Genomic DNA, 20,546 nt, shown 5'->3' with positions numbered 1-20,546 from the left:
GCCTTTTCAGGTGAAATAACCCTCAGCAGGTGCCTTTCAGTTTTAGCACTGTAGTCATCATCTACTGAAGATTTAGGGGTAAGCAGGCTCCTGAGATCTACAGGGACACCTTAATCATATAATCTCCCTGGCACACTACGTGAAGTACAGCAATATCAAACTGCTACAAAAAGGACTTCTGCTGGAATTCACAAACTCCTTGGAAGGAATAAACTCTTTTTCCTGTCTGGAAAGAAAAATGACACATTCATTTACAGTGACATCTATGAAACCTCCAGGTAAATTTCTGTGAAGCAAGTAAGGCACCACAGAGCCAGCAAGAGTACAAAGAATACTATTTTATTGATCATGCTCTGTTAAAGTTCACCAACTCGTTCCACTTTCATGAACAGAAACTATAGGTTAAGTCACTTGGAACCGAAAGGCTTGAAAGTCCAGTTCTGGAAAATTTACTTTCACAGAAGTAAACAGAAGCACACATGGACAGGAGTATGTGCAGGACTGCATGGCCTGGGAAAAACCCCTCCGTTCTCACGTGAAGTTTATTCAGGAAACCAGCCCGAGTGAGGAAAGACACAGGCATTTAACTCAAGCTATTTCCTATGTGCAGAAGAAGGGGTTGAGTATGAGCAATAACATGAGCTGCTACAGAACCATGATAAAATAAGTAAAAAAAAGCTCAAATTCCAAGGTAACTTGACCACTTCATATGATCAGAAGGCACCTTGAATTGGCAACATAACATGTTACAAAGTCATCAGTTACTGAGAGGAAACTGAAACTATTAACATCCCCATTTGGGTTTTTTTTGTGGTTTCACCCCAACCCCACACAGTGGGATGGGAAGGAGAACAGACAAAATCCTCAGGGGTTGAGATAAAGAGTTTAATAGGATAAAAAAGGTATTATAATAACAGGAACAACAATAATATAAACCAAGTGATGCACAAACGCAACAGCTCACCACCTGCAGAGAGAAACACCCCAATGCCAAGTCTGTTCCTGAGCAGCAACCCCACCTCCCTTCCCCAGCCCGGGTCAGCTGTCCTGGCTCTGTTCTCCTAGGCAGAGCACAGGAAGCCGAACAGTCCCTGACTTAGTGTAAACTCTACAGCTACCCAGCAACAACTGAAGATATCACTGTGTTATCAACACGATTCTCATCCTAAACCCACAACACAGCACTCTACCAGTTATTAGGAAGAAAATGAAATCTACCCCAGTCAAAACCCAGTGTTCTGGAACACAGGGATCCTGAAGACCGGCTGTGGCACAGGCCAGGATCAAGACTGTTTAAAACTTCGTATCTGCACTGTCACTCACACACTGGCAACAAACATAATACTTGCCAGATCACTCAGGAATTTAATGATTTAATGTTCTATACTATTTTTTCTTAAATTCTGTCTTTGACAGAAGTGAAATGGAAAGGAAAAACATTTTCCTAGTCTGTTTATCACAAATGACAAACAGCAAGGGTAACCAAACAAGGCACAGGGAAGAGTACCCCAGGAATTTCAAGGAAGAGATAGAAGAGTCTGCACTGACAACTTTACAGAAGAACTGAATCAGTAACAGTAGCTTGCTTGATACGTTGTTTGAACTGCTGTGCCTTTGTAACTTCCACAAAAGCTTCTGCTTCTCCTGAACCCAGACTAAAACTAGACCAGAACACTATTAACAGCTCCATTTCAGTGTCATGTTGATTTAGATTTCATGAACTGTCACCTTCACAGGGCAGTGTAAAAGAATACAACAGTTTTAATTCGGTGTTTTCAGCCCCAGCTGTCCCGCTGTCAGCTACGACTACTTGAGCTGCCAATTTTTTAAACAACTGCATGAGACAGGACAAGTGTAGAATTAACTTCTATTTTTCTCAGGCTAGTATGTTAATGCAAAGCCGAATTAAGTGAAGGGTTGTGTGTGCCCCCATGTTTCAAAAGCATCCCAGTTGCAGGAATAGAGAATCACAGAATTATAGGGGTTGGAAGGGACCTCAAGAGATCATCGGGTCCAGCCCCCAAATAATATATAAAGAATGGGAGACTAGGAATGGGCAGATGAATGAATCTTGGAAAATTAAATCTGTTTTCAAAGTTGTCAAGGAATCCCCCTAAACAGAATCATTCTGATCAATAAGAGAAGAGGCTGAGAAGAAAGTTACCCTAGGAAATTACAGCTGAATAGTCTCTGCAGAAAATGCAGCACAGCTGTAAGGACGGAAAAGAAAAACTCAGTGATTAAAAAAATAACGAACAGCCAACCTGGAAATAAAGCACAATTCCTTTTTGCTTTGAATTCACTCAACCACCTTCGCGTCAGAGTCTGGCAGCGTCTCTCCACAACGGGCACTTCTCGTTGTCTGTGCTGCGCGCGGGCGCTGGAGCGCCTGTCCCCGCAAAGCCCCCTCCGCCTCCATCCGCCGCCCGGCCTCGCCCCCCACGCTGCCTCGCCCCCCTGCCCGGGACGACAGCTTCTATCCCGGGCGGCAGCCACGACCCACGGCTGTCCCGCGCCGTTCCCCGCGGGCTCAGAGGCCCGGCCGCCCCGAGGCCTAGCGCAGGAACCGCCGGTCCCAGGCCGGGCGAGCGCGGCCCGTCCCGCGGGCACGTGTGTCGCCGCCGCGCACGGCGCAGCCGTTCCCTCCGGCGAGCCCGGGCCCGCGAAGACCGCTTCCCTCCCGCCCGCTCCCCTCCCTCTCCCGCAGCCCCCCGGCGCCGCGGCCCCGCGGATGGGCCGAGCCGCACCGGCCTCCTTCCCGCCGCCATTTTCTTCGCGGCGGCTCCTCACAGGAGCCTGCGCAGGGCGGGGGCGGGCACGGCGGCGCTCCTCGGGGGAGCGCGGCACCGGTGGCTTCGCCCCGGGGCGGCGGGAGCCTGCGGAGGCCCGGCTCGGCCGCGCGTCCCCGATCGGGGCCGCCCCGCCGCCTTCCCCGCCCGCCCGGCCCCCCGAGGCCGGCACTTACGCGGAAGAACCCCGCGTCCATCTTGCCTCCTCCGCCTCCTCCTGGTCGCAGCGCGCTGCCGTCCCGGCGTGCACCGCGCGCCCGCAAGCCGCCTCGCACGCTCGCCGCGCTGGGAGAGGAGGGGAGCGGGAAGGCGGGGCCGGAGGCTCCGCAAAGGCTCTCCGGCGCCTGCCGATTGGCGGCCGCAGCGGTGGAGGGCTGCTGCGCGCGCTGGAGCTGGCCAATCAGAGAGCGCGGCGTTCCACGGCCGTGAGGGGGGGGCAGCTGACGGAACGGCTTCTCGTGGCGCGTCACTGGGATCCTCCTCTCGCGAGATCTTGACGGCCAGTGGAGGGGGCCCGGTGCGCGCGCGCGGGTCAGCTGACACACACACACACCCCTCCTCCGTACCGGTCGCGCATGCGCAGGGCCCTGGCGCCGCGCTCCTGTCAGGCTGCGGCTGCGGGGTTACCCTGCGGGTGCCCTCGGCGCCTCCAGCCGCCTCAGGGCAGGCGGGCTGCGGGGCGGGGGAGGCGGGAGGCAGGGAGGGTAACGAGCAACCGGCCTGCGGGAGTTCCGAGACCCTCTGTCAGTTAAACCCATAGGCAGCGCTCCCCTGCGTCACGCGCGGGGCCGCTTCCCGCCCTGTCGTCAGTCAGCGAGTTACGGGTGTCTTGGGGGGAGGAGCCGGGTACAGGACCCCCCCAGGGTGCTTCTGGGTCTTCTCCTCATTTACCTGCTCGGACTCCCACGATCACACCCTGTGTTGTGCACGGCCGGGCTGGGGGCGCTGCCACCCTTCCCGGCACCCCGGGGCGAGGGAGGAGGGTGAGGAATGTTTCTGAAATCCGGGAAAGGTGGCCAGTAAAATTGGAATTTAAGGTTTCCTCTGGGGAAACGTCAGTTGCAGCCTGTTAGAAGGGAGGGGGACACTAGGTGGAGCTACGTGCTCTGCCGCGAGGGAGAGCCGGCGGGGGGCCAGGGGCTGGGGAACGAGTGTGCCCAGAAGTGACCACACAAACCTGCGTCTCGAAAGGATTTACAGCAGCAGAGTTCCAGCTCTGAGATCCAAGGATGCGATCTGCTGCAGCTGTGAATTCTACAAGACTTCTTTTTACGAGCAAGTTAAAAAAAACCCATTTCTTGCAAGAGCCACTGCAGCCCCCCCAGAGCCGTAGGGGTTGGAAGGGAGGGACCCCCAGAGCTCATCGACCCCCCCGCCATAGCAGGGTCCCTAGGACAAGCTGCACAGGTCAGCGTCCAGAGGGGTCTTGAATATCTCCAGAGAAGGAGACTCCACAACCCCCTGGGCTCCCATGAGTGTGCCCATGGATTGATGGTTTTGCAGCATCTCTACATCACTTGCAGACCAAGTGTTCTCTCTGGTGCTGCTGAACCCCGCTCGTGGCTCCCAAAGAGAGCAACTGAACCAGAGAGTAAGGAGCTAGAAAGGGTGATTCTATCACATCACTGAGCAAGAGGCGTTCCACGGTGTGATGGGTTCACCTTTGTATTAAATTAACACAGAGCTTGACTGATAATTGCTAATGAGTTCGTGTGAATCAGTTAATGCGTTACACCTAGTTGCCTGGTCTCTGCAGAGGCTCACAACGCTCTGGGATTTCTTTAAGAGCCCAATTTGCAGTATCAGCTGTCCCTTGGGTGTTGGCTTTGGGGCTTTTTAACCAGCAGGTTTACCCGATGGCGAGTCTGTCTGCAAAGGCAACTAGAGGAGCTCTTCCCAAAATCTCGGGGTTTGAAAGTGGGAGCTGAGTGCCTGGACAGGGCAAGTTGAAGCAGCTGCTCTTGCAGGACAGGGACAACGTGGGATTGTTCCTGGAAAACTGTTACATCAGCAAATCACACAAGAGTTACAGTGGCAGGCAGTGGAAACACAGTTCCTTAAGGTGATTTTGCTGGGTCAGCACAACTTCTGTTTTGCTGACAGGAGTGAGGATGGAGTGTGGGGCCTCCCAGGCTGCACGATACGAGGCAAATTTTACTGGTAAAACAGTGGGGTTTGAGTATTTCAGATGGAACGCTGCTGGTGTGGTCGAGGCAGCAGTTCTGCCAGTAACAGTAATTCTACTAATCTGGAATTGCTTGTGCTTCAGTGAAGCAAAGTGAACTTCATTGTTCTGAAATGCTGTAAAGGGAACATAAACAAAGTTTGCTAAAAGTAGGTCTGGCTGGGTTGTAAAAATAAAAGGATAAGGCTTAGCTTTTTTAAAGATCTTGATTTTGACACAGTAGAACGTGCTCAGAAAACGTCAGCTGTCCAGGGGCAGGAACAGGAGGCCAACTCCTTTACACATTTAAGAAAAACATTAAATTGGCACCTGTGGTCCCCTTGGAATGATTATATCAATCATTCCTGCCACAAAAAAATAAGTTGGAGAACTGGGAGAAGTAAAATATTTACAACAAGATTTAGAAACTTCACAAACAGCTGTCTTAATATTTAGTTTGGAATTCAAACCGCGCTCCAGTTTCCTATGAAAATACTGCAAAGTAATTGAATTTAGCTTCTGCAGAAAAGGCCAGTCAGTAAAAATGACCTGCTCAGGAGAAAAACTTACATCAAGGTATGGCTGGAGTCCCTTGTCACTGGCCTCTGAGAACTCTGAGAGCAGCTTTGTTTTGTCACTGTCCTCTGAGAAGGGTCGGCTTTGTTCCGGCACCGCGCTGTTTAAGGATGGATCTGTGGGTGATGTGGGCCAGGACTGGGAAGGGGCGTGAGGGAACAAGACAAAGAGCTTTAGAGCAGGAGGCTTCCCTGTGATAATTCAGGCAAGCACAATGTCACTGCCGTGCTCCCTCCCACTGCCCAGCCAGCGGCTCTGCCAGCCGCAAGCTCGTGCCGAGCTGTTTCTCCGAGCCTGGTACGTCTGTTCAGAACAGGGCTCAGCTCCCCAGTCCCCTCCTAAGCCGCCCCGTTGGCCGTGCCAGTGGTGTTGCAGGGCTGCTCTGATACACTCACTCAGACAATCGGCCACTGAGGGGCTGACAATGCTGCTGTATGTTCCCACTCAGCGCACCAGGAGCAGCCCTGGGGATTTCTTTGTCGCGTTCCTGTACACCCACAGTCCCCACCCTTGCCAAACACCACGGCTTTCGGTTACTTTCTAGAAAAAAATCAGTCTAAAAATAGTTCAAGCCAGGTCTGCAGTGGAGAACAAAGCCTCTCAGGGTGTGAGGTGCCCACAGCAGCTGTACTTTTACTGCCTTTCCACGCTGACTTTGTCAGGTAAAGGTTTTCTGTAAGGCAAAACATCCTCATGCAACTCCAGTAACGAACCTCAAGCCATTCCCGGCGTGAGAGGGGAAACCCTTGGGCACTGAGTACGTTTGGAAACGGACAGGTTACCAAGTTTGTAGAAATGCTTTTAAAAACACTTGAAAATAAAAAGTACTTCTTGCTCTTTTGTCAAAAGCTGTATGTGTGGCATTAGAAAGGTGCAAAGATGACTGAAGATACGTACAGTTCTGATACTTCCTGCACTGTCCATCGTGTGTAAAACAGACCACGAAGCTGCTTCACCTGAGTCACAACAATCAGGTTCAACCTGACTTGCAGTCCCCACGTCCAAACGTTTCTTCCTGGTTATCAGCAGTCACAGTGGAACAGGAAAAGCTCAGAACTCTTGGGGGTAAGTGGGAGCCTCACAAAATGAGTGTGCACCCTCTCTTCCCACAAACAGCCTCGGATTCTTTGGTCTCTGCATACCCAGAGCTCTGTAAGGCAGCTCGCTGTGTTTCCCATGACTCGTACGCCTCCGCCAGCTGACTCCAGTCCTACAAAAAGCATCCAGACAGGTGGGTTTTTTCCCCAAAACCAGCAGGATTAATCCCAATCTGTAAACAACATCACAGCCTGCTGCTGTTCCAAATGCTGCATCGCTGAGGCACCCCAGGTCCAGGCAAATCAGAAGTCCAGCTCTTCCCTCGCAGGGAGGACGGGCGCTGCCGGCTACCGGCTCTGCATGTGGATATCCACGGGTATGAAGGTGACTGCGGGGTGCTGAGCTGGGCTGGTGCTGTTCTGCCCCACAGCAGGTGGCATTGCTGTCTTGGTGGGTTTGGGTTCCAGCTCCCGTCTCGCTCTCATGCGTCTGCAAAGGGTAAAATGGGACGGTCACCGGAGCTGGCACGTGTGGTGCACCGGGAAGGCTCCTGCTGCAGTCGGAACATCCCTAAGGCAGTGCGAGCCAGGATTTCATCCCAAAGGCACTAGATGGCAAGTCAGTGCTTCCAGAGCAGAGCAGACTAACCCAAAGCCCTGAAAAGGGGGAACCCAGCTCCTCTGGCAGCCTGATGCACTCAGATCTTTCCTATGGCAACGGGAACCCCTAGAGAGAGCTCCCATCACAACCTCGCTGGGCTTCCTAGCAATTCCAGCACAGGGCGCCGACAGTCACATTCAGGACACGTCGACCAAGCACATTACAGTTTAGATTCTCCTGGAAATGTTCAGCAACAAGCACTCTGTCAGCTGACAGCAGACCTAACAGAGACTTTGCTTCCTGTCTCACCTTAGTGAAGTACAGAACCTGCCCACATACCTGTTGTATGTTTTCAGGATGAGCAGGACGGCTGTGAAAATAACAATCACCCCTACCACGATGGCAGCAACTATCGCTCCAGAACCTGACAGGGAAGGAGAAAGGAGAAAGGGGGGGGGAAATAAGCTTATTTACCAAGTTGTCACTCTTCTCTTTGAAGTTTGCTAAGTCCAAGATCCACTCTACAAACAAAAAACGCAAGGCACCACCCCCCCACCCCCCTCCCTTCTCTTACTTTGATAGAGACTTTGTTCTTGAGACTTCGTGGTCACGTTTACCGAGAGCTGAGTGTTGCTGAGCGGCGGTGCGGCTGTCGTCATCTTGATTTGGCTACAGAAGAAAAGAGTTCATAAAATATTCATGTGGTAGTTAGGCAATTACCCATTAAAGACTTGGAGCCTGGGAAGCGCAGGCTGGCTGGACTGGGGTCCTTAATATTTTCTTGGTGGTGAAAATCTGGCCCTGCTGAAGTCAGTGGAAATTTTGCTACAGTCTAGAACCATTTGCCTTGCAATATACCCTGCCCAGGACTAACAGGATAACGTGTTGTTACCTATATATTGGTGCTGATCCACAGGTTTTGGAGGAATCTGTGTATTTTAAATAGTTCAGGATTTGAGATTATCCTCTCTGGGTTATGAGAGGGATCACTGAGTGTGAAGAGTTCTGCACCCAGTATCCAGTAACATGTTTTTTCAGGAAGGGAAAACAAGTCAGCACAGAAAGGCACAAAAAGTCTTTGACAGGATGGATTTGAAGCAGCTTCAGTCCTCTCCCGTGGAGCAGATCACCCTTTAACCCCCCGACGTGACACTCCACAGGTTACCTGGCCAACACCAACTACCCACCGCAGGAACAACACCGCAACGCTGGCCATGAGGGGAGTTTACGGAGCTCAAACCGGCACCTCAGGCGTGCCAGTGCCATCTCAGGTCTGTTACTGGAAGAGGACAGGGCTGCGAGGGGCCACGCGTGCTGCTGCATTTCAGTGGGATGAAGCTGCAGAGGGAGAAGGAGCAGCCTGGATGTTTGCTGATGTTACACGTGTTTTCTAAATGGGACTAGTAACCTTCACCATTAAAAGACTCCTTCACGCTCAGAAGGGTGTGAAAACCACTTCTAACAGACCTCTGAAACCATTTGTGCTCCCAGCTCCACCGAGCTAACACACTCCAACTGCCCACTGAGAATTCAGTTATTCTTCACCATCGGGTTCTGGAACGGAGTTCCCGTTTCAGATGGTGCCCAGCAGAACCCAGCAGGACTCTGCCCAGCTGCACTGCATCGGGATAGCGTGGATGTGTGGTATGTTCTTAGTAGCACAAGAGAGGGAGCACAAGAGACTTTACAGAGCACAAGAGCGAGAACAGCCAGAAAATTATGGAGTGGATAGAAATCAGTCGGTACTAGAAGTGCAAATGTAAAAGGCAGCTTCCCATCCCACCCCCATCCCATCCCTGTCCCGGTCCCTTCCCTTCCCATCCTGCCGTGTTGAAGCTTTCCTAAAAGTTTCCACAGCATCCCCATCCAGTAAACAAACAGCAGCAGGACACGAATCTGGGGGGCAAGGAGGGCACAGCTCTGATGGCCCCTGACAGATGGGGTGCTGTTTCGGGGTGGGATGCCAGTACCTGACCCAACACGTGCTCTGCCTCCACTGATAGGCAATGAGAAAGATCAGAACCGCAGGAGGGGAACTGGTCAGTGTCTGCCTGGCTGTGGAGGAGTGGAAGTGCAAGGTCAAGTCATCAGGTACTTTGATCCCCTTAAGTAAAAAGATTGGGGATCTTTTAATTTAACACCCCAAAATAACTCTGTCTCTGTCTGTAACTGGGTCATTCTCCTCTGACTGAATGAGTCCTTTGTTTCACCACGGCCAAGTTAACTCAGCTCCATGATCATCAGCTGCAGTCGTGGGTCTTTCCATGCTGAAAGTAGTATTTTGTGTCTAGAGGTTGCCCAGCCCCATTGTCTAGCACAGCAGGAGGTGTGGAGTCTCCATCTCTGGAGAGATTCCAGACCCATCAACCTGTGTGCCCTGTCCCAGGGACCCTGCTTGGGCAGGGGGTTGGACCCCATGGGCTCTGGAGGGCCCTTCCCACCCCTGTGACTCTGTGATTCTGTGGTTCACACACGCCTTGGGGGAACCTGAGAGACGCCAAAGTTCAGGTAACCGTGCTCTCCCCGTCTCTTTCCTCGCTGAGCACAGGAACCCATGTTGGTGGAGGTTCTGCCATTGCCAGGAGAGACTCTCCATCACACACAGGCTGCCACACGCCGAGCAAGTATTCTGCTATGGACAGAAGTCAGACTTTTACCTTGTTGTTCCTGACCAGGAGGGCACAAATTCCAGACTTAGAGAAGTGTTTTTCACCTCCTCTGGCTACTAAAATAAACCCCTGAGAGTCAGAAGGCTGACCCTGGCACTGTTGAGCCAGGCAGCACTCACACCTCTGTACCTCCCTGTAGCAGCGACCTGTTTGTGTGTGAGTCACCTACAGCCAGAGAATTCTTACTGTTGTCAGTGAAACCGCCTGTTTATGAGAGGGGTGAATTCACAGAATCACCAGGTTGGAAGAGACCTTTGAGATCATTGAGTCCAACCGTTCCCATCCTGTGCTAAACCACATCCCTGAGCACCTCATCTCCCCTCTGTTAAACACACCCAGGGGGTGACTCAGCCCCTCCCTGGGCAGCCTGTGCTAGTGCCCCAGAACCCTTTTGGGGAAGAACTTTTTCCTGATGTCTGCTCTGACCCTGCCCTGGGGCAGCTTGAACCCATCCCCCTTGTCCCATCTCCTGTCCCCTGGCTGAAGAGACCATCGCCCACCTCTCTGCACCCTCCTGTCAGGTAGTTGTAGGTGGTGACAAGGTCAACATTGACCCAACAGGATCTACCAGTCTAAGGTGCAATTTGAACAATACATCAAACCTCTTTTCTTCCCCCACCCCCTGCGTTGTGCGGCAAGGGAAGGGGTCCAAAGTCTGTGTTTCAGGTCAGGGTGGGACGCACCAGTCCTCAGCTCTTCCACTGTCCCTGCAGCAAATCTCAGCTCCATTCCTCACCTATGAATCAGCAGGGTTATGCCTGACCAAACCTGTGCTGCGAGACTCAGGCACCCAGCAAAGTGCACCAAAATCCACAGAAACCTCCTGGTTTCTGCCTGTTGCAGGCTGGATCCTGCTCTGGCTAGAAAAAACATTTGGAAAAATCAGAGAGTGCTCAATAAAAGCTATATAGTGAGGGAGAAGAAACAGCCTTTGGCACAGCAATCACAGGGCATCCTTTATGCCTTCCCCCTGGGCACACACACCTGCCTGGGGCTGCCTTGAGACTGGGGGTGGGACACAAGGCTTCCTGCTTCTTTCTGCACCCCCGGATTTCAGAGCTGGAAATGTTTCCACAAAGTTCAGCTTTGGGCACGTTTCCATTTCAAACACCTCTGGAGATGTAAATGTATAGGTTGTTTTGGCAAGGGGCAGCAATGCCCCATTTATTTCCTGCCTCCCTGCACCCTGTCTGGTTTCAGTGGCCGTGCTCCTTCATGCTGGGGGTCAGAGCTCGTCTGGCTGGCAGGTCCTGCAGCACCCAGCACTTACGGGCAGCAGGGTGATGGGAACAGAGGGCTTTGTTGCTCCACCTGTTGTGAAAGCCCTGGGCTACGTATGTCAAGGCGACTCAGACAATCCAGCAGCTTTTTTTCTTGCTTTTCTCCTGGGTAATCTCCATTCACACCTCGTGTCATCGCTCCCTACCCCAGGTCTAACAAACACGATGGGTTTTGGCTGTATTTCCCGCCTCCTGGGGCTCAATGAAAGCAGCACAGGCATCCCCACCGCTTTTCTTTTCGATGGATTCACCCCACGAGCACAGCAGCTGCTGACCTGAGACCGCCGTGGGCCCATCACCCACGGGCCTCCCCACCTCCTTTGGGCACCAATCCTGACAGAGCCGCTGGTGGCTGCCCCAGGGAAGAAGGATTTAGTGTAACAAATGGAAGCAGCTCTCAGCAGCAGGTAGGAGCAGGGCTGAGCAGGAAACCTTCAGGAATTGCTGCCAACCTGGGAGCCAAGCCTACTGCCAGTTGTGGGTTGGAGTTTTAGGGCTGCTGGCCCCTGCCTGCAGCTCAGCACGTGGTACGATAGCGGCTGGCGACAGGACTGGATCTCTGGCAACTGGTGCCATCCATCTACCAGCAAAACACGAGTCTCAGCTTGGCTGTGAGAACCTCGGCGAGTTTCACATCCCTCGGGTTTTCTCCGTGCTAAAAACGTAGAGAGAACTCAAAATGCAAGGCCACAATGCCAAACAACGCTGAAACACCCCCCAAACAACACCAAACACCAAAGCAACACTGCTCCTCTCACCAGGCACCCGCGGGTGAACACGGGCACAGGATTGTCTCCTGTCCCGCAAACATGTTGAAGGGATGAGGCACGTTCCCCTCGCGCAGGGACACGCAGGCAGCACCGTGCCTTCTGCTCACACCCTGCTCTTCACCCCGACGTTCAAAGCTCTTGGCAAACCCTCCGTGTTTACACCCGGCCTCGGCAGCCCAGGCACAGGTACCCGCAACGGGGCCACTGAGTCACCGATTTGCGGCGCTGCCTTTGTCTGCTGGAGTCTAATCACTAAATCAAACCCTCCCGCCCAGCGTGTTAGAGAAATCTGTTTACCAAACACCACACTTCCTTCAGCAAGGGCTTCCTGGGGCATTAAGTACATAAATTACCATGAAAAACCAGAAATCACAGTTCAAACCTGGCACCAGCTTCAGCCTGTTCCCACATAACGAAACCAGCGTCGTTTTGTTCCACGCCGGAGCCGCTCAGGGAGCCTTAACACAGCCCCGGGCTTCCCAGTTCCCCTCCTGTCCTGCACTAGCCTGCCAGCCCCTTTCTAACCCACCGCCCAGCAGATCTGGAAAAATAAAGCAAAAAAAACCCCAACAAAACCTTGTTTATGGTGAGTAACTCAGGAGAGAGACTCGGCGTGTCCGCAGCGATGAAAGGACGCGGCTCGCGAGGGGAGAGTCCTGCAGCCCGCACAAGCATCTCTGGAGGAGGAGACCCCTGGAGCCCAGCGCCCGAACCCCGACGGCTCCAATGAACCGAACAGCCCCTAAAGCTGCGGTTTAACAGAGAATCCTACGATGGAGGGTCAGGGTTGGAACTCGTGACCCTCGGGGGCTCTTCCAACCCGGACCATTCTACACGGCGTCTGCTCCGGGCTTCCTCCTGGTGTGGAGCCAGCGGTACCGAGCCGAGCTGCCCGCAGCGGCACTTGCAGCGGCCCAGCCTCGCTGGCAGCACCGGGACGAGCCCTTTCCCGGCAGCGCGGAGCCCCGCGGAGCTTTCAGAGGCAGAGCCGGCTCCTGCCCGAGCAACATCCCCTCCAGCCCGGCTCCTGCCCGAGCAACATCCCCCCAGCCCGGCTCCTGCCCGAGCAACATCCCCCCCAGCCCGGCTCCTGCCCGCTACTCACGGGAGGATGCTGCCGCCCGCAGCAGCTCCGCGCTGTCCCGCCCCCTGCCCCGAGAGGCTCCGGGGAGCCCCGTCCTGCCGCCTCCCGGGGGAGCGGGGGACGCGGAGCCTCCACCGAGCTCGGCAGCCACAGGTGGATCTCCCGGGGCCGCCCAGCCCGGCCCCCGGCGCCGCCTCCCCGGCCCGGCCCGGCCCCCCGCGGGGGCACGGGCAGAGCCCCCTGGGCAGCCCGGGCAGAGCCCCCTGGGCAGCCCGCAGCTGGGGCACGGGGAAGGGCTCCCGCAGGCGAAAGGCGAAGTCACGGAGTTCACACGGTCCCCGCCCGCCCGATCCGGCAGGTGCGGAGCTGGGGGAGCGGCCCCCGGACCGCCCCGGTCCTTCCCCAGGCAGCAGTCGCGTCCCGGTCTCGGTGCTGCGGGGTCTCGGCTCCTCCGAGAGGGTATTTGTGGGGACGGGATCCGACGGGGGGTCACCAAAGCCTGGAGAAGGAGCCTGGCCTGCGGAGGACTCACTGCCCCACGGTGAGGGTCTGGGCTGGCATCCTTGGGCTGGAGTTTGGCTCGAGTTTGGCTCTTACCAGTTTCAGTGACGTGAGCACGGATCCAGGACAGCATCTTTGGGGATGGCCCTGGGGAAGCCAGGGCTCCTGGGAGGATGAGTTTCAGATGCTCTGCTGGAGCAAGAGGAGGATTGCTGCAGGTCCCACAGCTCCCTTCGCACAACAGCAGCAGGCAGCTTCTCCTCAGATGCAGTGGGGAGCAGTGTTTCTCTCTTCTTCAGCCTCCCCCTCCCCAAGGACACACTCCAACAGCTGCTCCATCCCTCCCCAACAGCATCTTCTGCAGCTCCAGTGGACAAAGTTCCTCCAGCACAGCCCTGAGCCTCACCTTTCTCACCCTCCAAAGCGCCTCTCTCTTCAGTAGCCTGGAGGACAAAAGTCTGAGCACCTGAGTGTCTGCAGCCACAGAGCCCCAGGACCAGTATCACAACCTCTGCAGAACACCAGCACGTTTCTAACCACCTCGCTGACAAAGCAGTGCTAAAGCAAACGAGCTCATTAATGAATTACTGGGGAACAGGGGCAGGGCTTGGAGAGAGAGAGTGAACAAGCACTGGCTTGTTATTGCTGGGTCTGGCAGAAGGGAAAATGAAAAGAAGTATCTAGAAGGGGAAAAGATTTTCTCTCACACTTGAAGGATTTTTCAAAGCTGGAGAAGCTGCTACTGAAGAAGCTGGTAAGTAGGTGCTGCCTTTGGTCCTTCAAAGGGAGGACCAGAACTTCTCCAGCCTGCAGCTGGGGTTAGATAAGCAAATGGACGAGAGATCAGGAGCTGGCCCCAAAAATCAAGACCTAACAATAATCACAAAAATTAGAGTATCAGCATTCACAGGGATATTTTTTTCCTACTGTTTAAGTCACAGGTTTTCTTTTACAGCCAGGAAAGGAAGACTAAAGACCCCAAAACAACAACCAGACCAAAAAAGGGCAAGATTCTTACACAAGCATCTCCAGGAGCTGCTGCTGCTTTAGAGGAATGACGACCAACTGGGACTCAACCTTAAGAGACAGCCCTGTCCCAGGCTGCACACACAGCCTGTGAAGTGAGGATGGAAACCAAGGTGCTTCCTTACCCAGCAGCTCTCAGCTTCTTCCCGTGTGAGAACTTGGGGATCACTCACGAGGTGATGCTGGAGGATGGTGCTTGACACATCCCTGGGAGCAAAGAAGCCCCAACGTGACGGCTGCAGCAGCAGATGGGAAACAGCTCGTACCCAGCTGGGACCAGGCAGGAATTCTGCTGGGTCTCTCTCTTCCCCTCAGGAGTAAAAGCACTTCCAGTGTTCCCCATTGTTTAGCACAGTGTTTCTGTGTGGCTACCAAGGCCCCATCAGTGACTTGCAGCTGAATCCTTTTGCCTCCATCACACTAAAAGCCCGTGGAGACACCACAGCTGCTGGAAACCACAGATTGGGATCTCAGGAGGGATTACTTTTCAAGGGAGTAAATGTAGTTTGATTGGTTTCTGTATAATTACCACCTCATCCTGCATAAACAAGAAGGAACATGAGGCTCTCTTCTGGGAACAGGAGTGGTAGCCAGCTGCATACCTTCCTGGGTTGTGTCTACAGAGGAGAAGGGGCTTCTTTCAACTGTGTGCACTCACAGCTTGGAGAGGTACAAGCAGCTACATGTAAGTTTTTAAGAATAATAGTCCAACTGGATTTAAATAGTACAAGAAAGGAGCCACCAGCCACTGGGTCTGTGCTGGGACCTCATTAGGGCAGCAAGAGGAAAACAGCTCTGTGTTTTCACTGAATTCCTTTCCTGTGGCCTTTGTGAATCGTCAGAAAACCAGCATAGTGAGGACCATTGTCAGCTGTTCTGATCCCCTGTTCCATCCTCCGGGATGAGACCGCAGCAAATCTGCACGTGGATCTGGTGTGAGGCACAACTGGATCCCCAGCAATCCTGATGGCTGCAGCAGGGGCTGGCAGCCCCCCAGCCCTGTGTGGAGCCGGCGGGCTCAGCTCAGTACAAACACCTTCTTGTCTGTCTTTGCAGTAAACCTTGCAGAGCGTTGCTGAGCTTACACGACTCCAGGCACACGGCACAACCTCACGGAGCAGCCAGGCCTCAGGCACTGGATTTACCCAGAACCCAGCTCCTCCAGGAGCTCCGGCCTTGATAAAACTGGGACTCAGTCCTGGGAAAGGGCCTGAGGACTTGCAGGGACCCACGTGCATTCAGTTCCCCCTCGGCTCCAGAGACAACCATTTCCAGGGCAGCCAGTAGGACATTTCAGCCTCCTCTGAAGGGGGCTGTGTGGCCTTTGTCACCGCTGCTGAGAAGAGAGAGAGGCCACCTCCAGCAGCCCGTGGAGCTGGCAGAGGCGGCACGTGCAGGGATTTCTTCCTGAGAAGGTTCCAGAGCCGGTTTGTCAGCAGACACAGGAAGACCAGCTAAAGCTTGCATAAGCGACAGCCCTGCGCTAGGTTTATGCATCATGATGTATAAACCTCTTTCACCACCAGTTATTCAGTTTACGGGTCATCAGCTGCCAATCCTGATCTCATCCCATTAGCGGAGGAGCAAACGAGGTCCTGGGATGCTCCAGAACAATCCCAGGGAAGCCAGTGAACACTGACTGAAGGACATAATGTAACTGTCAAAGTACAGGCCCACTCTGTGGCCTTACAAAAAGCTGTTAAGAAGTGACAGAAGCCAGTAACATGTTAAGTCTCACTGAATTTATACATCCAGCTTACACTTCTGAGTAGGTTTTGTAGTCCTGGATCAACAGTTCACAGCACCACCAACTAAGTTCCTGTTCACCTGCAACTGGAAGGTAAAGAGGAGACAGAAAACACTGGAACTGCCTTAGTGAGGAGAAAAAGGGAAAGAACAAACATAGTACAGCGGGTATCAGGACCTGTTACTGAGCCTAGAGCTGTCTTAGGAAGTCAGGATACACACATACACAGAGTCACAAAAAACAGTTACAAACCACCCTGCAAGGGACAGAATCAGACTCGTAGGGGTTGGAAGGGACCTCAAGAGGTCATCGGGTCCAAGGATGGAGCTGAACTGCAGCGATGTAGTGACCTGCCCCGGCAGAAGGGCACCTGGAAACCTGGCTGCCCTCCCACCCCTGCCCCTGCTTGCCCTGTTACTCAAACAGGAGCAGGGCCACTGGCTGCAGAGGCAGGCTGAACACAGGCTGTGCTATGTAAATGTAACACAGAAAACAACAGGCTGCAATAAATACCTTTCCCTTCCTCAAGGGACCGATGTTAGGAGGCAACCCCCCTAAGCCACAGGCTCCGATTTCAGCTCTGTCAATACCTACAGGGGAAAAAGTATCCTACCTTGCTCAAAGAAAGGCAAACAGCTGCTGAAGCACACATTGCTCAGAGGTGTCAAGGACCACAGCTCCCTCCTGCTGCATTCAGCTTCACCATCCAGCTCTGCACCTCAGGCTGACCTCCACGTGTGCAGAACAGAGCAGTCCCAGGATGATGCAGCCCAGGTACCATGTCAGCCCACCCAGGAACAAAGGCTCACAGATCCAGCCAGGTGCACGTCTCCTGTTTGGTTTAGGGAAGGAAGTATTCCTGCATTTTTCTCCAAGGGAATGAGGCTTGGCCGTGGCCTCTTTCCACAGTCAGAGCACACTGGGCCATGAACCCCTCCCAGCAAGTTTTACACATTGAGCAGAACAAGTAAATAAAACCCAGTGAGCGTTAAGATTCATAAACCAAACTTCTGGGCTAAAAAAGAAAAAAGCTCAGTAATCCAAGACAGACAAAAATGGAAACATAACCTTTCAGGGAATAAATTAAGCAAGAGACATTTTATGCATGAGGTCTTTCAGTAACAAGGTAGAAAGAGCAGCAAAAATAGGGTCATTCTTAGTTATTATAAAAACAAAGCACCCCCAGCATTCTCCAGCCTGCCCAAAGAAAAGACCATAGATTTCTTTTCCAGCTGGTTCTCAAGAAGAATGCTTTAGAGGAATCTGGGATATTTATTTATACAAAGCACAAGCACAGAAAGGACTGAATTGGTGCCTCTGTGCAAGCTGATGTCTAAAAATAGCACTTCAGTTAGTAACAGGTCAGTGATTAAGAGAAACAGGTTCTGATGGTCATTCCTGGCTCATGACGTGAATACAGCAAACCCGAGTTCCATTCACATTACAGGGAAGGTGCTGTCACCCTGGACTTCACAAAGCAGAACCACTTCTGATACCACTGGAAGGGTGAATTACACCTTTTCCAGGCTGTGCAGCCTCTGCTTTGCCCCCTCCCACCCGTGTCAGTACTCACAGCCACCCAGCTCCCTGTGGCTCCTGGAGCCCCTGGCCAGCCACAGCAGCAGACCCTGCACCAGACACAGGTCTCCCTTAATATCTGCACAACAGGGGCCCCCCAGGCAGAGTCCCAGGAGCCAAGTGAGCTTCACATGCAGGAGAGGAATGTGATTCTGTAGCATTTCTAATAGAATTCAATTCTGGGACGTGGAGAAGGGGCAGAGCTTCCCTCTGCTGGCTGAACACCGAAAGCTCTGCCAAAACCTGCCTGACCTGAGGTGGGAATCAGGGAGCAGCAAGCTGATGGTGTCTCATTCTGCTGATCGATGCACCCACGTTTCACTCAAAGCCTGACCACTTCCTTCCTGGGGAGATTTGTGAAGAACAAGGAAATAGTTGTCTTTGTTACAACAAAACCTTTACAGAGCTCAGTACTGCTACCCAAAGCGGATGTTCTCTCCCACAAGAGTCTAAGTGGGTGTCAGACTCCCCTTCGAAACCCCTCTGAGGTAAACACCCAAACAGAACTCTGCTGTGACTGGCACCCAGAACCACCACAAAAACCTTCTCAGTTCCTCCTGGAGGGTAAATCTTTCGAGGAGCAGCTGAGGGAGCTGGGGGTGTTCAGCCTGGAGAAGAGGAGGCTGAGGGGAGACCTTCTCCCCCCTCCCCTGCCCTGCCAGGAGGGTGCAGAGAGGTGGGCGATGGTCTCTTCAGCCAGGGGACAGGAGATGGGACAAGGGGCAATGGGCTCAAGCTGCCCCAGGGCAGGGTCAGCTCAGCTGGGAGGGAAAAGTTCTTCCCTGGCAGAGCTGTGGGGCTGTGGCACAGGCTGCCCAGGGAGGGGCTGAGTCACCCCCTGGGTGTGTTGAACAGAGGGGAGATGAGGTGCTCAGGGATGTGGGTCAGCACAGGACAGGAACGGTTGGACTCGATCTCGAAGGTCTTTTCCAACCTGGTCATTCCATGATTCCTTCAGCCCAGCTCTTCCCAGCACTCTTCTGTTGAAATCCCTAACTTCTTCAGGACTCTTTTTCCAATAATTTACTTAGGGAACATCACAAGGTATCTCAACTGCACAAACAAACAGTCCTAGAGAACCGAAACACCCACCCCGAGCCAGTGTGGAACAGAGTTAAACACACACATGCGAATGGCACTGCATTGGTTTTATTTTAAGTGTCTTTACACAGTGAAAGATGTTGGAATGCAAGTTGTTATACATTTTACACAAGACACATCGACAACATTACTTGCTTGATTTGCCTTATAAAACCGTTTCGAAAGGTTTTCCACTTACTCCTACTTACAGCAACTTCTACAATAGGGTAGAAATCAAACCATGAACAAAATAGAAACACCACAGAAAATCCAGATGGACTTCTGCAAGTTTAAAAACACACAAGCCTGATGGGTGATACAGGTTGGGTGTTGGGTTTGGAACAGTGAGACAGAGAAGTCAGACTTTGAGGGATTTCTAATACCTGAAGAGACACATATAGATCGTGCCTGTGAGGGCAAGATGAACAAACCCCATTTTCCTACCTTTGTAGTATTTACTATTCCTGCCTCTGGAACGAGGACCTGCCTGCAGGATCCCATTTTGCAGCTGGAAGGTGGTGGCAGGAAGGGATCACGAGCCGGCACAATACGGAGTCGAAAGGTACCATGGCCATGGAGATTCAGAACCATTACTTTTTCTTTCTGCCATCAATCAAGTGAAAACACTTTTGAAAATTCAGTAACCACATCAGGTAGAATCAAAACACACTGAATTTAATTTGGAAAAGGCCAATCTGTGAATTTTGTCTGTATATGGTACACTAGCAGCCTGGTTTGTTCACAAATCATTTTATTTTTTTAATAGAAAAAAGAAGAATCTGTCTAGGCTAAAAAAGGCTGGTTATAAAAGAGCATAAAAGCATAGGAGAGCGTGTCATTATACTGAGGCTTATTTTCCTCCTACTGAAACACTTAACACAAGATCACAAAATTAAAGACCTGTATTTCAAAAGATGCATCCTGCCCTCAACAGTAGGAGATGCTCTCTCAGACAGACAGGATGCCACACAGAAAAAGTCTTAATGAAACACAGCAAACAAGGACTGAAACTGCATAAAAACTGGCTAAGCCAGACAACTGATTGTCTTAAAAAAATATCAGACTGGAGAACTTTAGGAGCACAGGTTAAAAATTAACCCTATAGCTGGTTTATCCCCTAACATAATTTAGTCAGAACATAACAGTCACTGAATTTATAAACATAGGCCCTCTCTAGGACTGTAGAGGAACAAACCTTACCACGTTTTTAGAGAGGACTGGAGACAGCACGTTCAATAGCTGAATCTCTATTTCCCCCTACAAATTGTCTGTCACTCCTAATTAGGTGCCAGTGCACAGCGTTGTACCTATCGTCCGTCACATGGAGCAGCAGCGGCGGGGACGGACTCGGAGTCTGTCTCATCAGTGGTCTGTGGTTCTTCCTCCTGCATTCTTTGTGTAGTTTGTAAAACTACTTGAATTTAGTTCCATACGTGTATTTGTGCCTCATGTCAAATTAAAAACACTTACTTGGCATTTCTGAGAAAAACAAAGATGACTCTTCCTTTCAGAAGATTACTCGCTGTGAAGGAGTTTGAGCATCAAGAGTATATTTCACTTGGGTTTAACACTAGATTAATTAGAAGCTGTTGTACCAGGACACACCAGCTTTTAATTGCTACACAATGAACTTTCCTGAATCCA

At 52.4% G+C, this 20,546-nt stretch overlaps 2 protein-coding genes across 7 annotated transcripts in view; both read right to left on the bottom strand.

Moving 5' to 3' along the window:
- The window catches only part of SRRM1 (serine and arginine repetitive matrix 1), an 18,537-nt gene extending 15,497 nt beyond the window's left edge, over positions 1-3,040 (bottom strand). For 5 of the 6 annotated variants that reach the window (XM_084274177.1, XM_084274178.1, XM_084274176.1 and 2 more), the window contains exon 1: positions 2,966-3,014. In XM_084274177.1, coding sequence (XP_084130303.1) covers positions 2,966-2,986 — 21 coding nt within the window. In that variant the 5' untranslated portion in view covers positions 2,987-3,014. Of the gene's footprint in view, positions 1-2,965 lie in introns of all 6 variants that reach the window. The other variant, XM_084274181.1, reaches the window with a different exon arrangement.
- A 3,874-nt stretch (positions 3,041-6,914) lies between these two features.
- On the bottom strand, positions 6,915-7,832 carry NCMAP (non-compact myelin associated protein; the record flags this gene model as incomplete). The annotated part of the gene is made up of 3 exons (XM_084274077.1): positions 7,742-7,832; positions 7,507-7,591; positions 6,915-7,056 (listed from the first exon to the last, which is right to left on the bottom strand). Exons 1-3 carry the CDS (start codon positions 7,824-7,826, stop codon positions 6,915-6,917), a joined length of 312 nt encoding a protein of 103 aa, XP_084130203.1. The 5' UTR covers positions 7,827-7,832.
- Positions 7,833-20,546: the final 12,714 nt, after the last annotated feature.

Source organism: Gallinula chloropus (assembly GCF_964237585.1).
Source record: "Gallinula chloropus genome assembly, chromosome: 22".
Taxonomy (NCBI): Eukaryota; Metazoa; Chordata; class Aves; order Gruiformes; family Rallidae; genus Gallinula; species Gallinula chloropus.
Note: the sequence above shows the minus strand (reverse complement) of the source record. Positions and strands in the feature narration are given on the sequence as shown.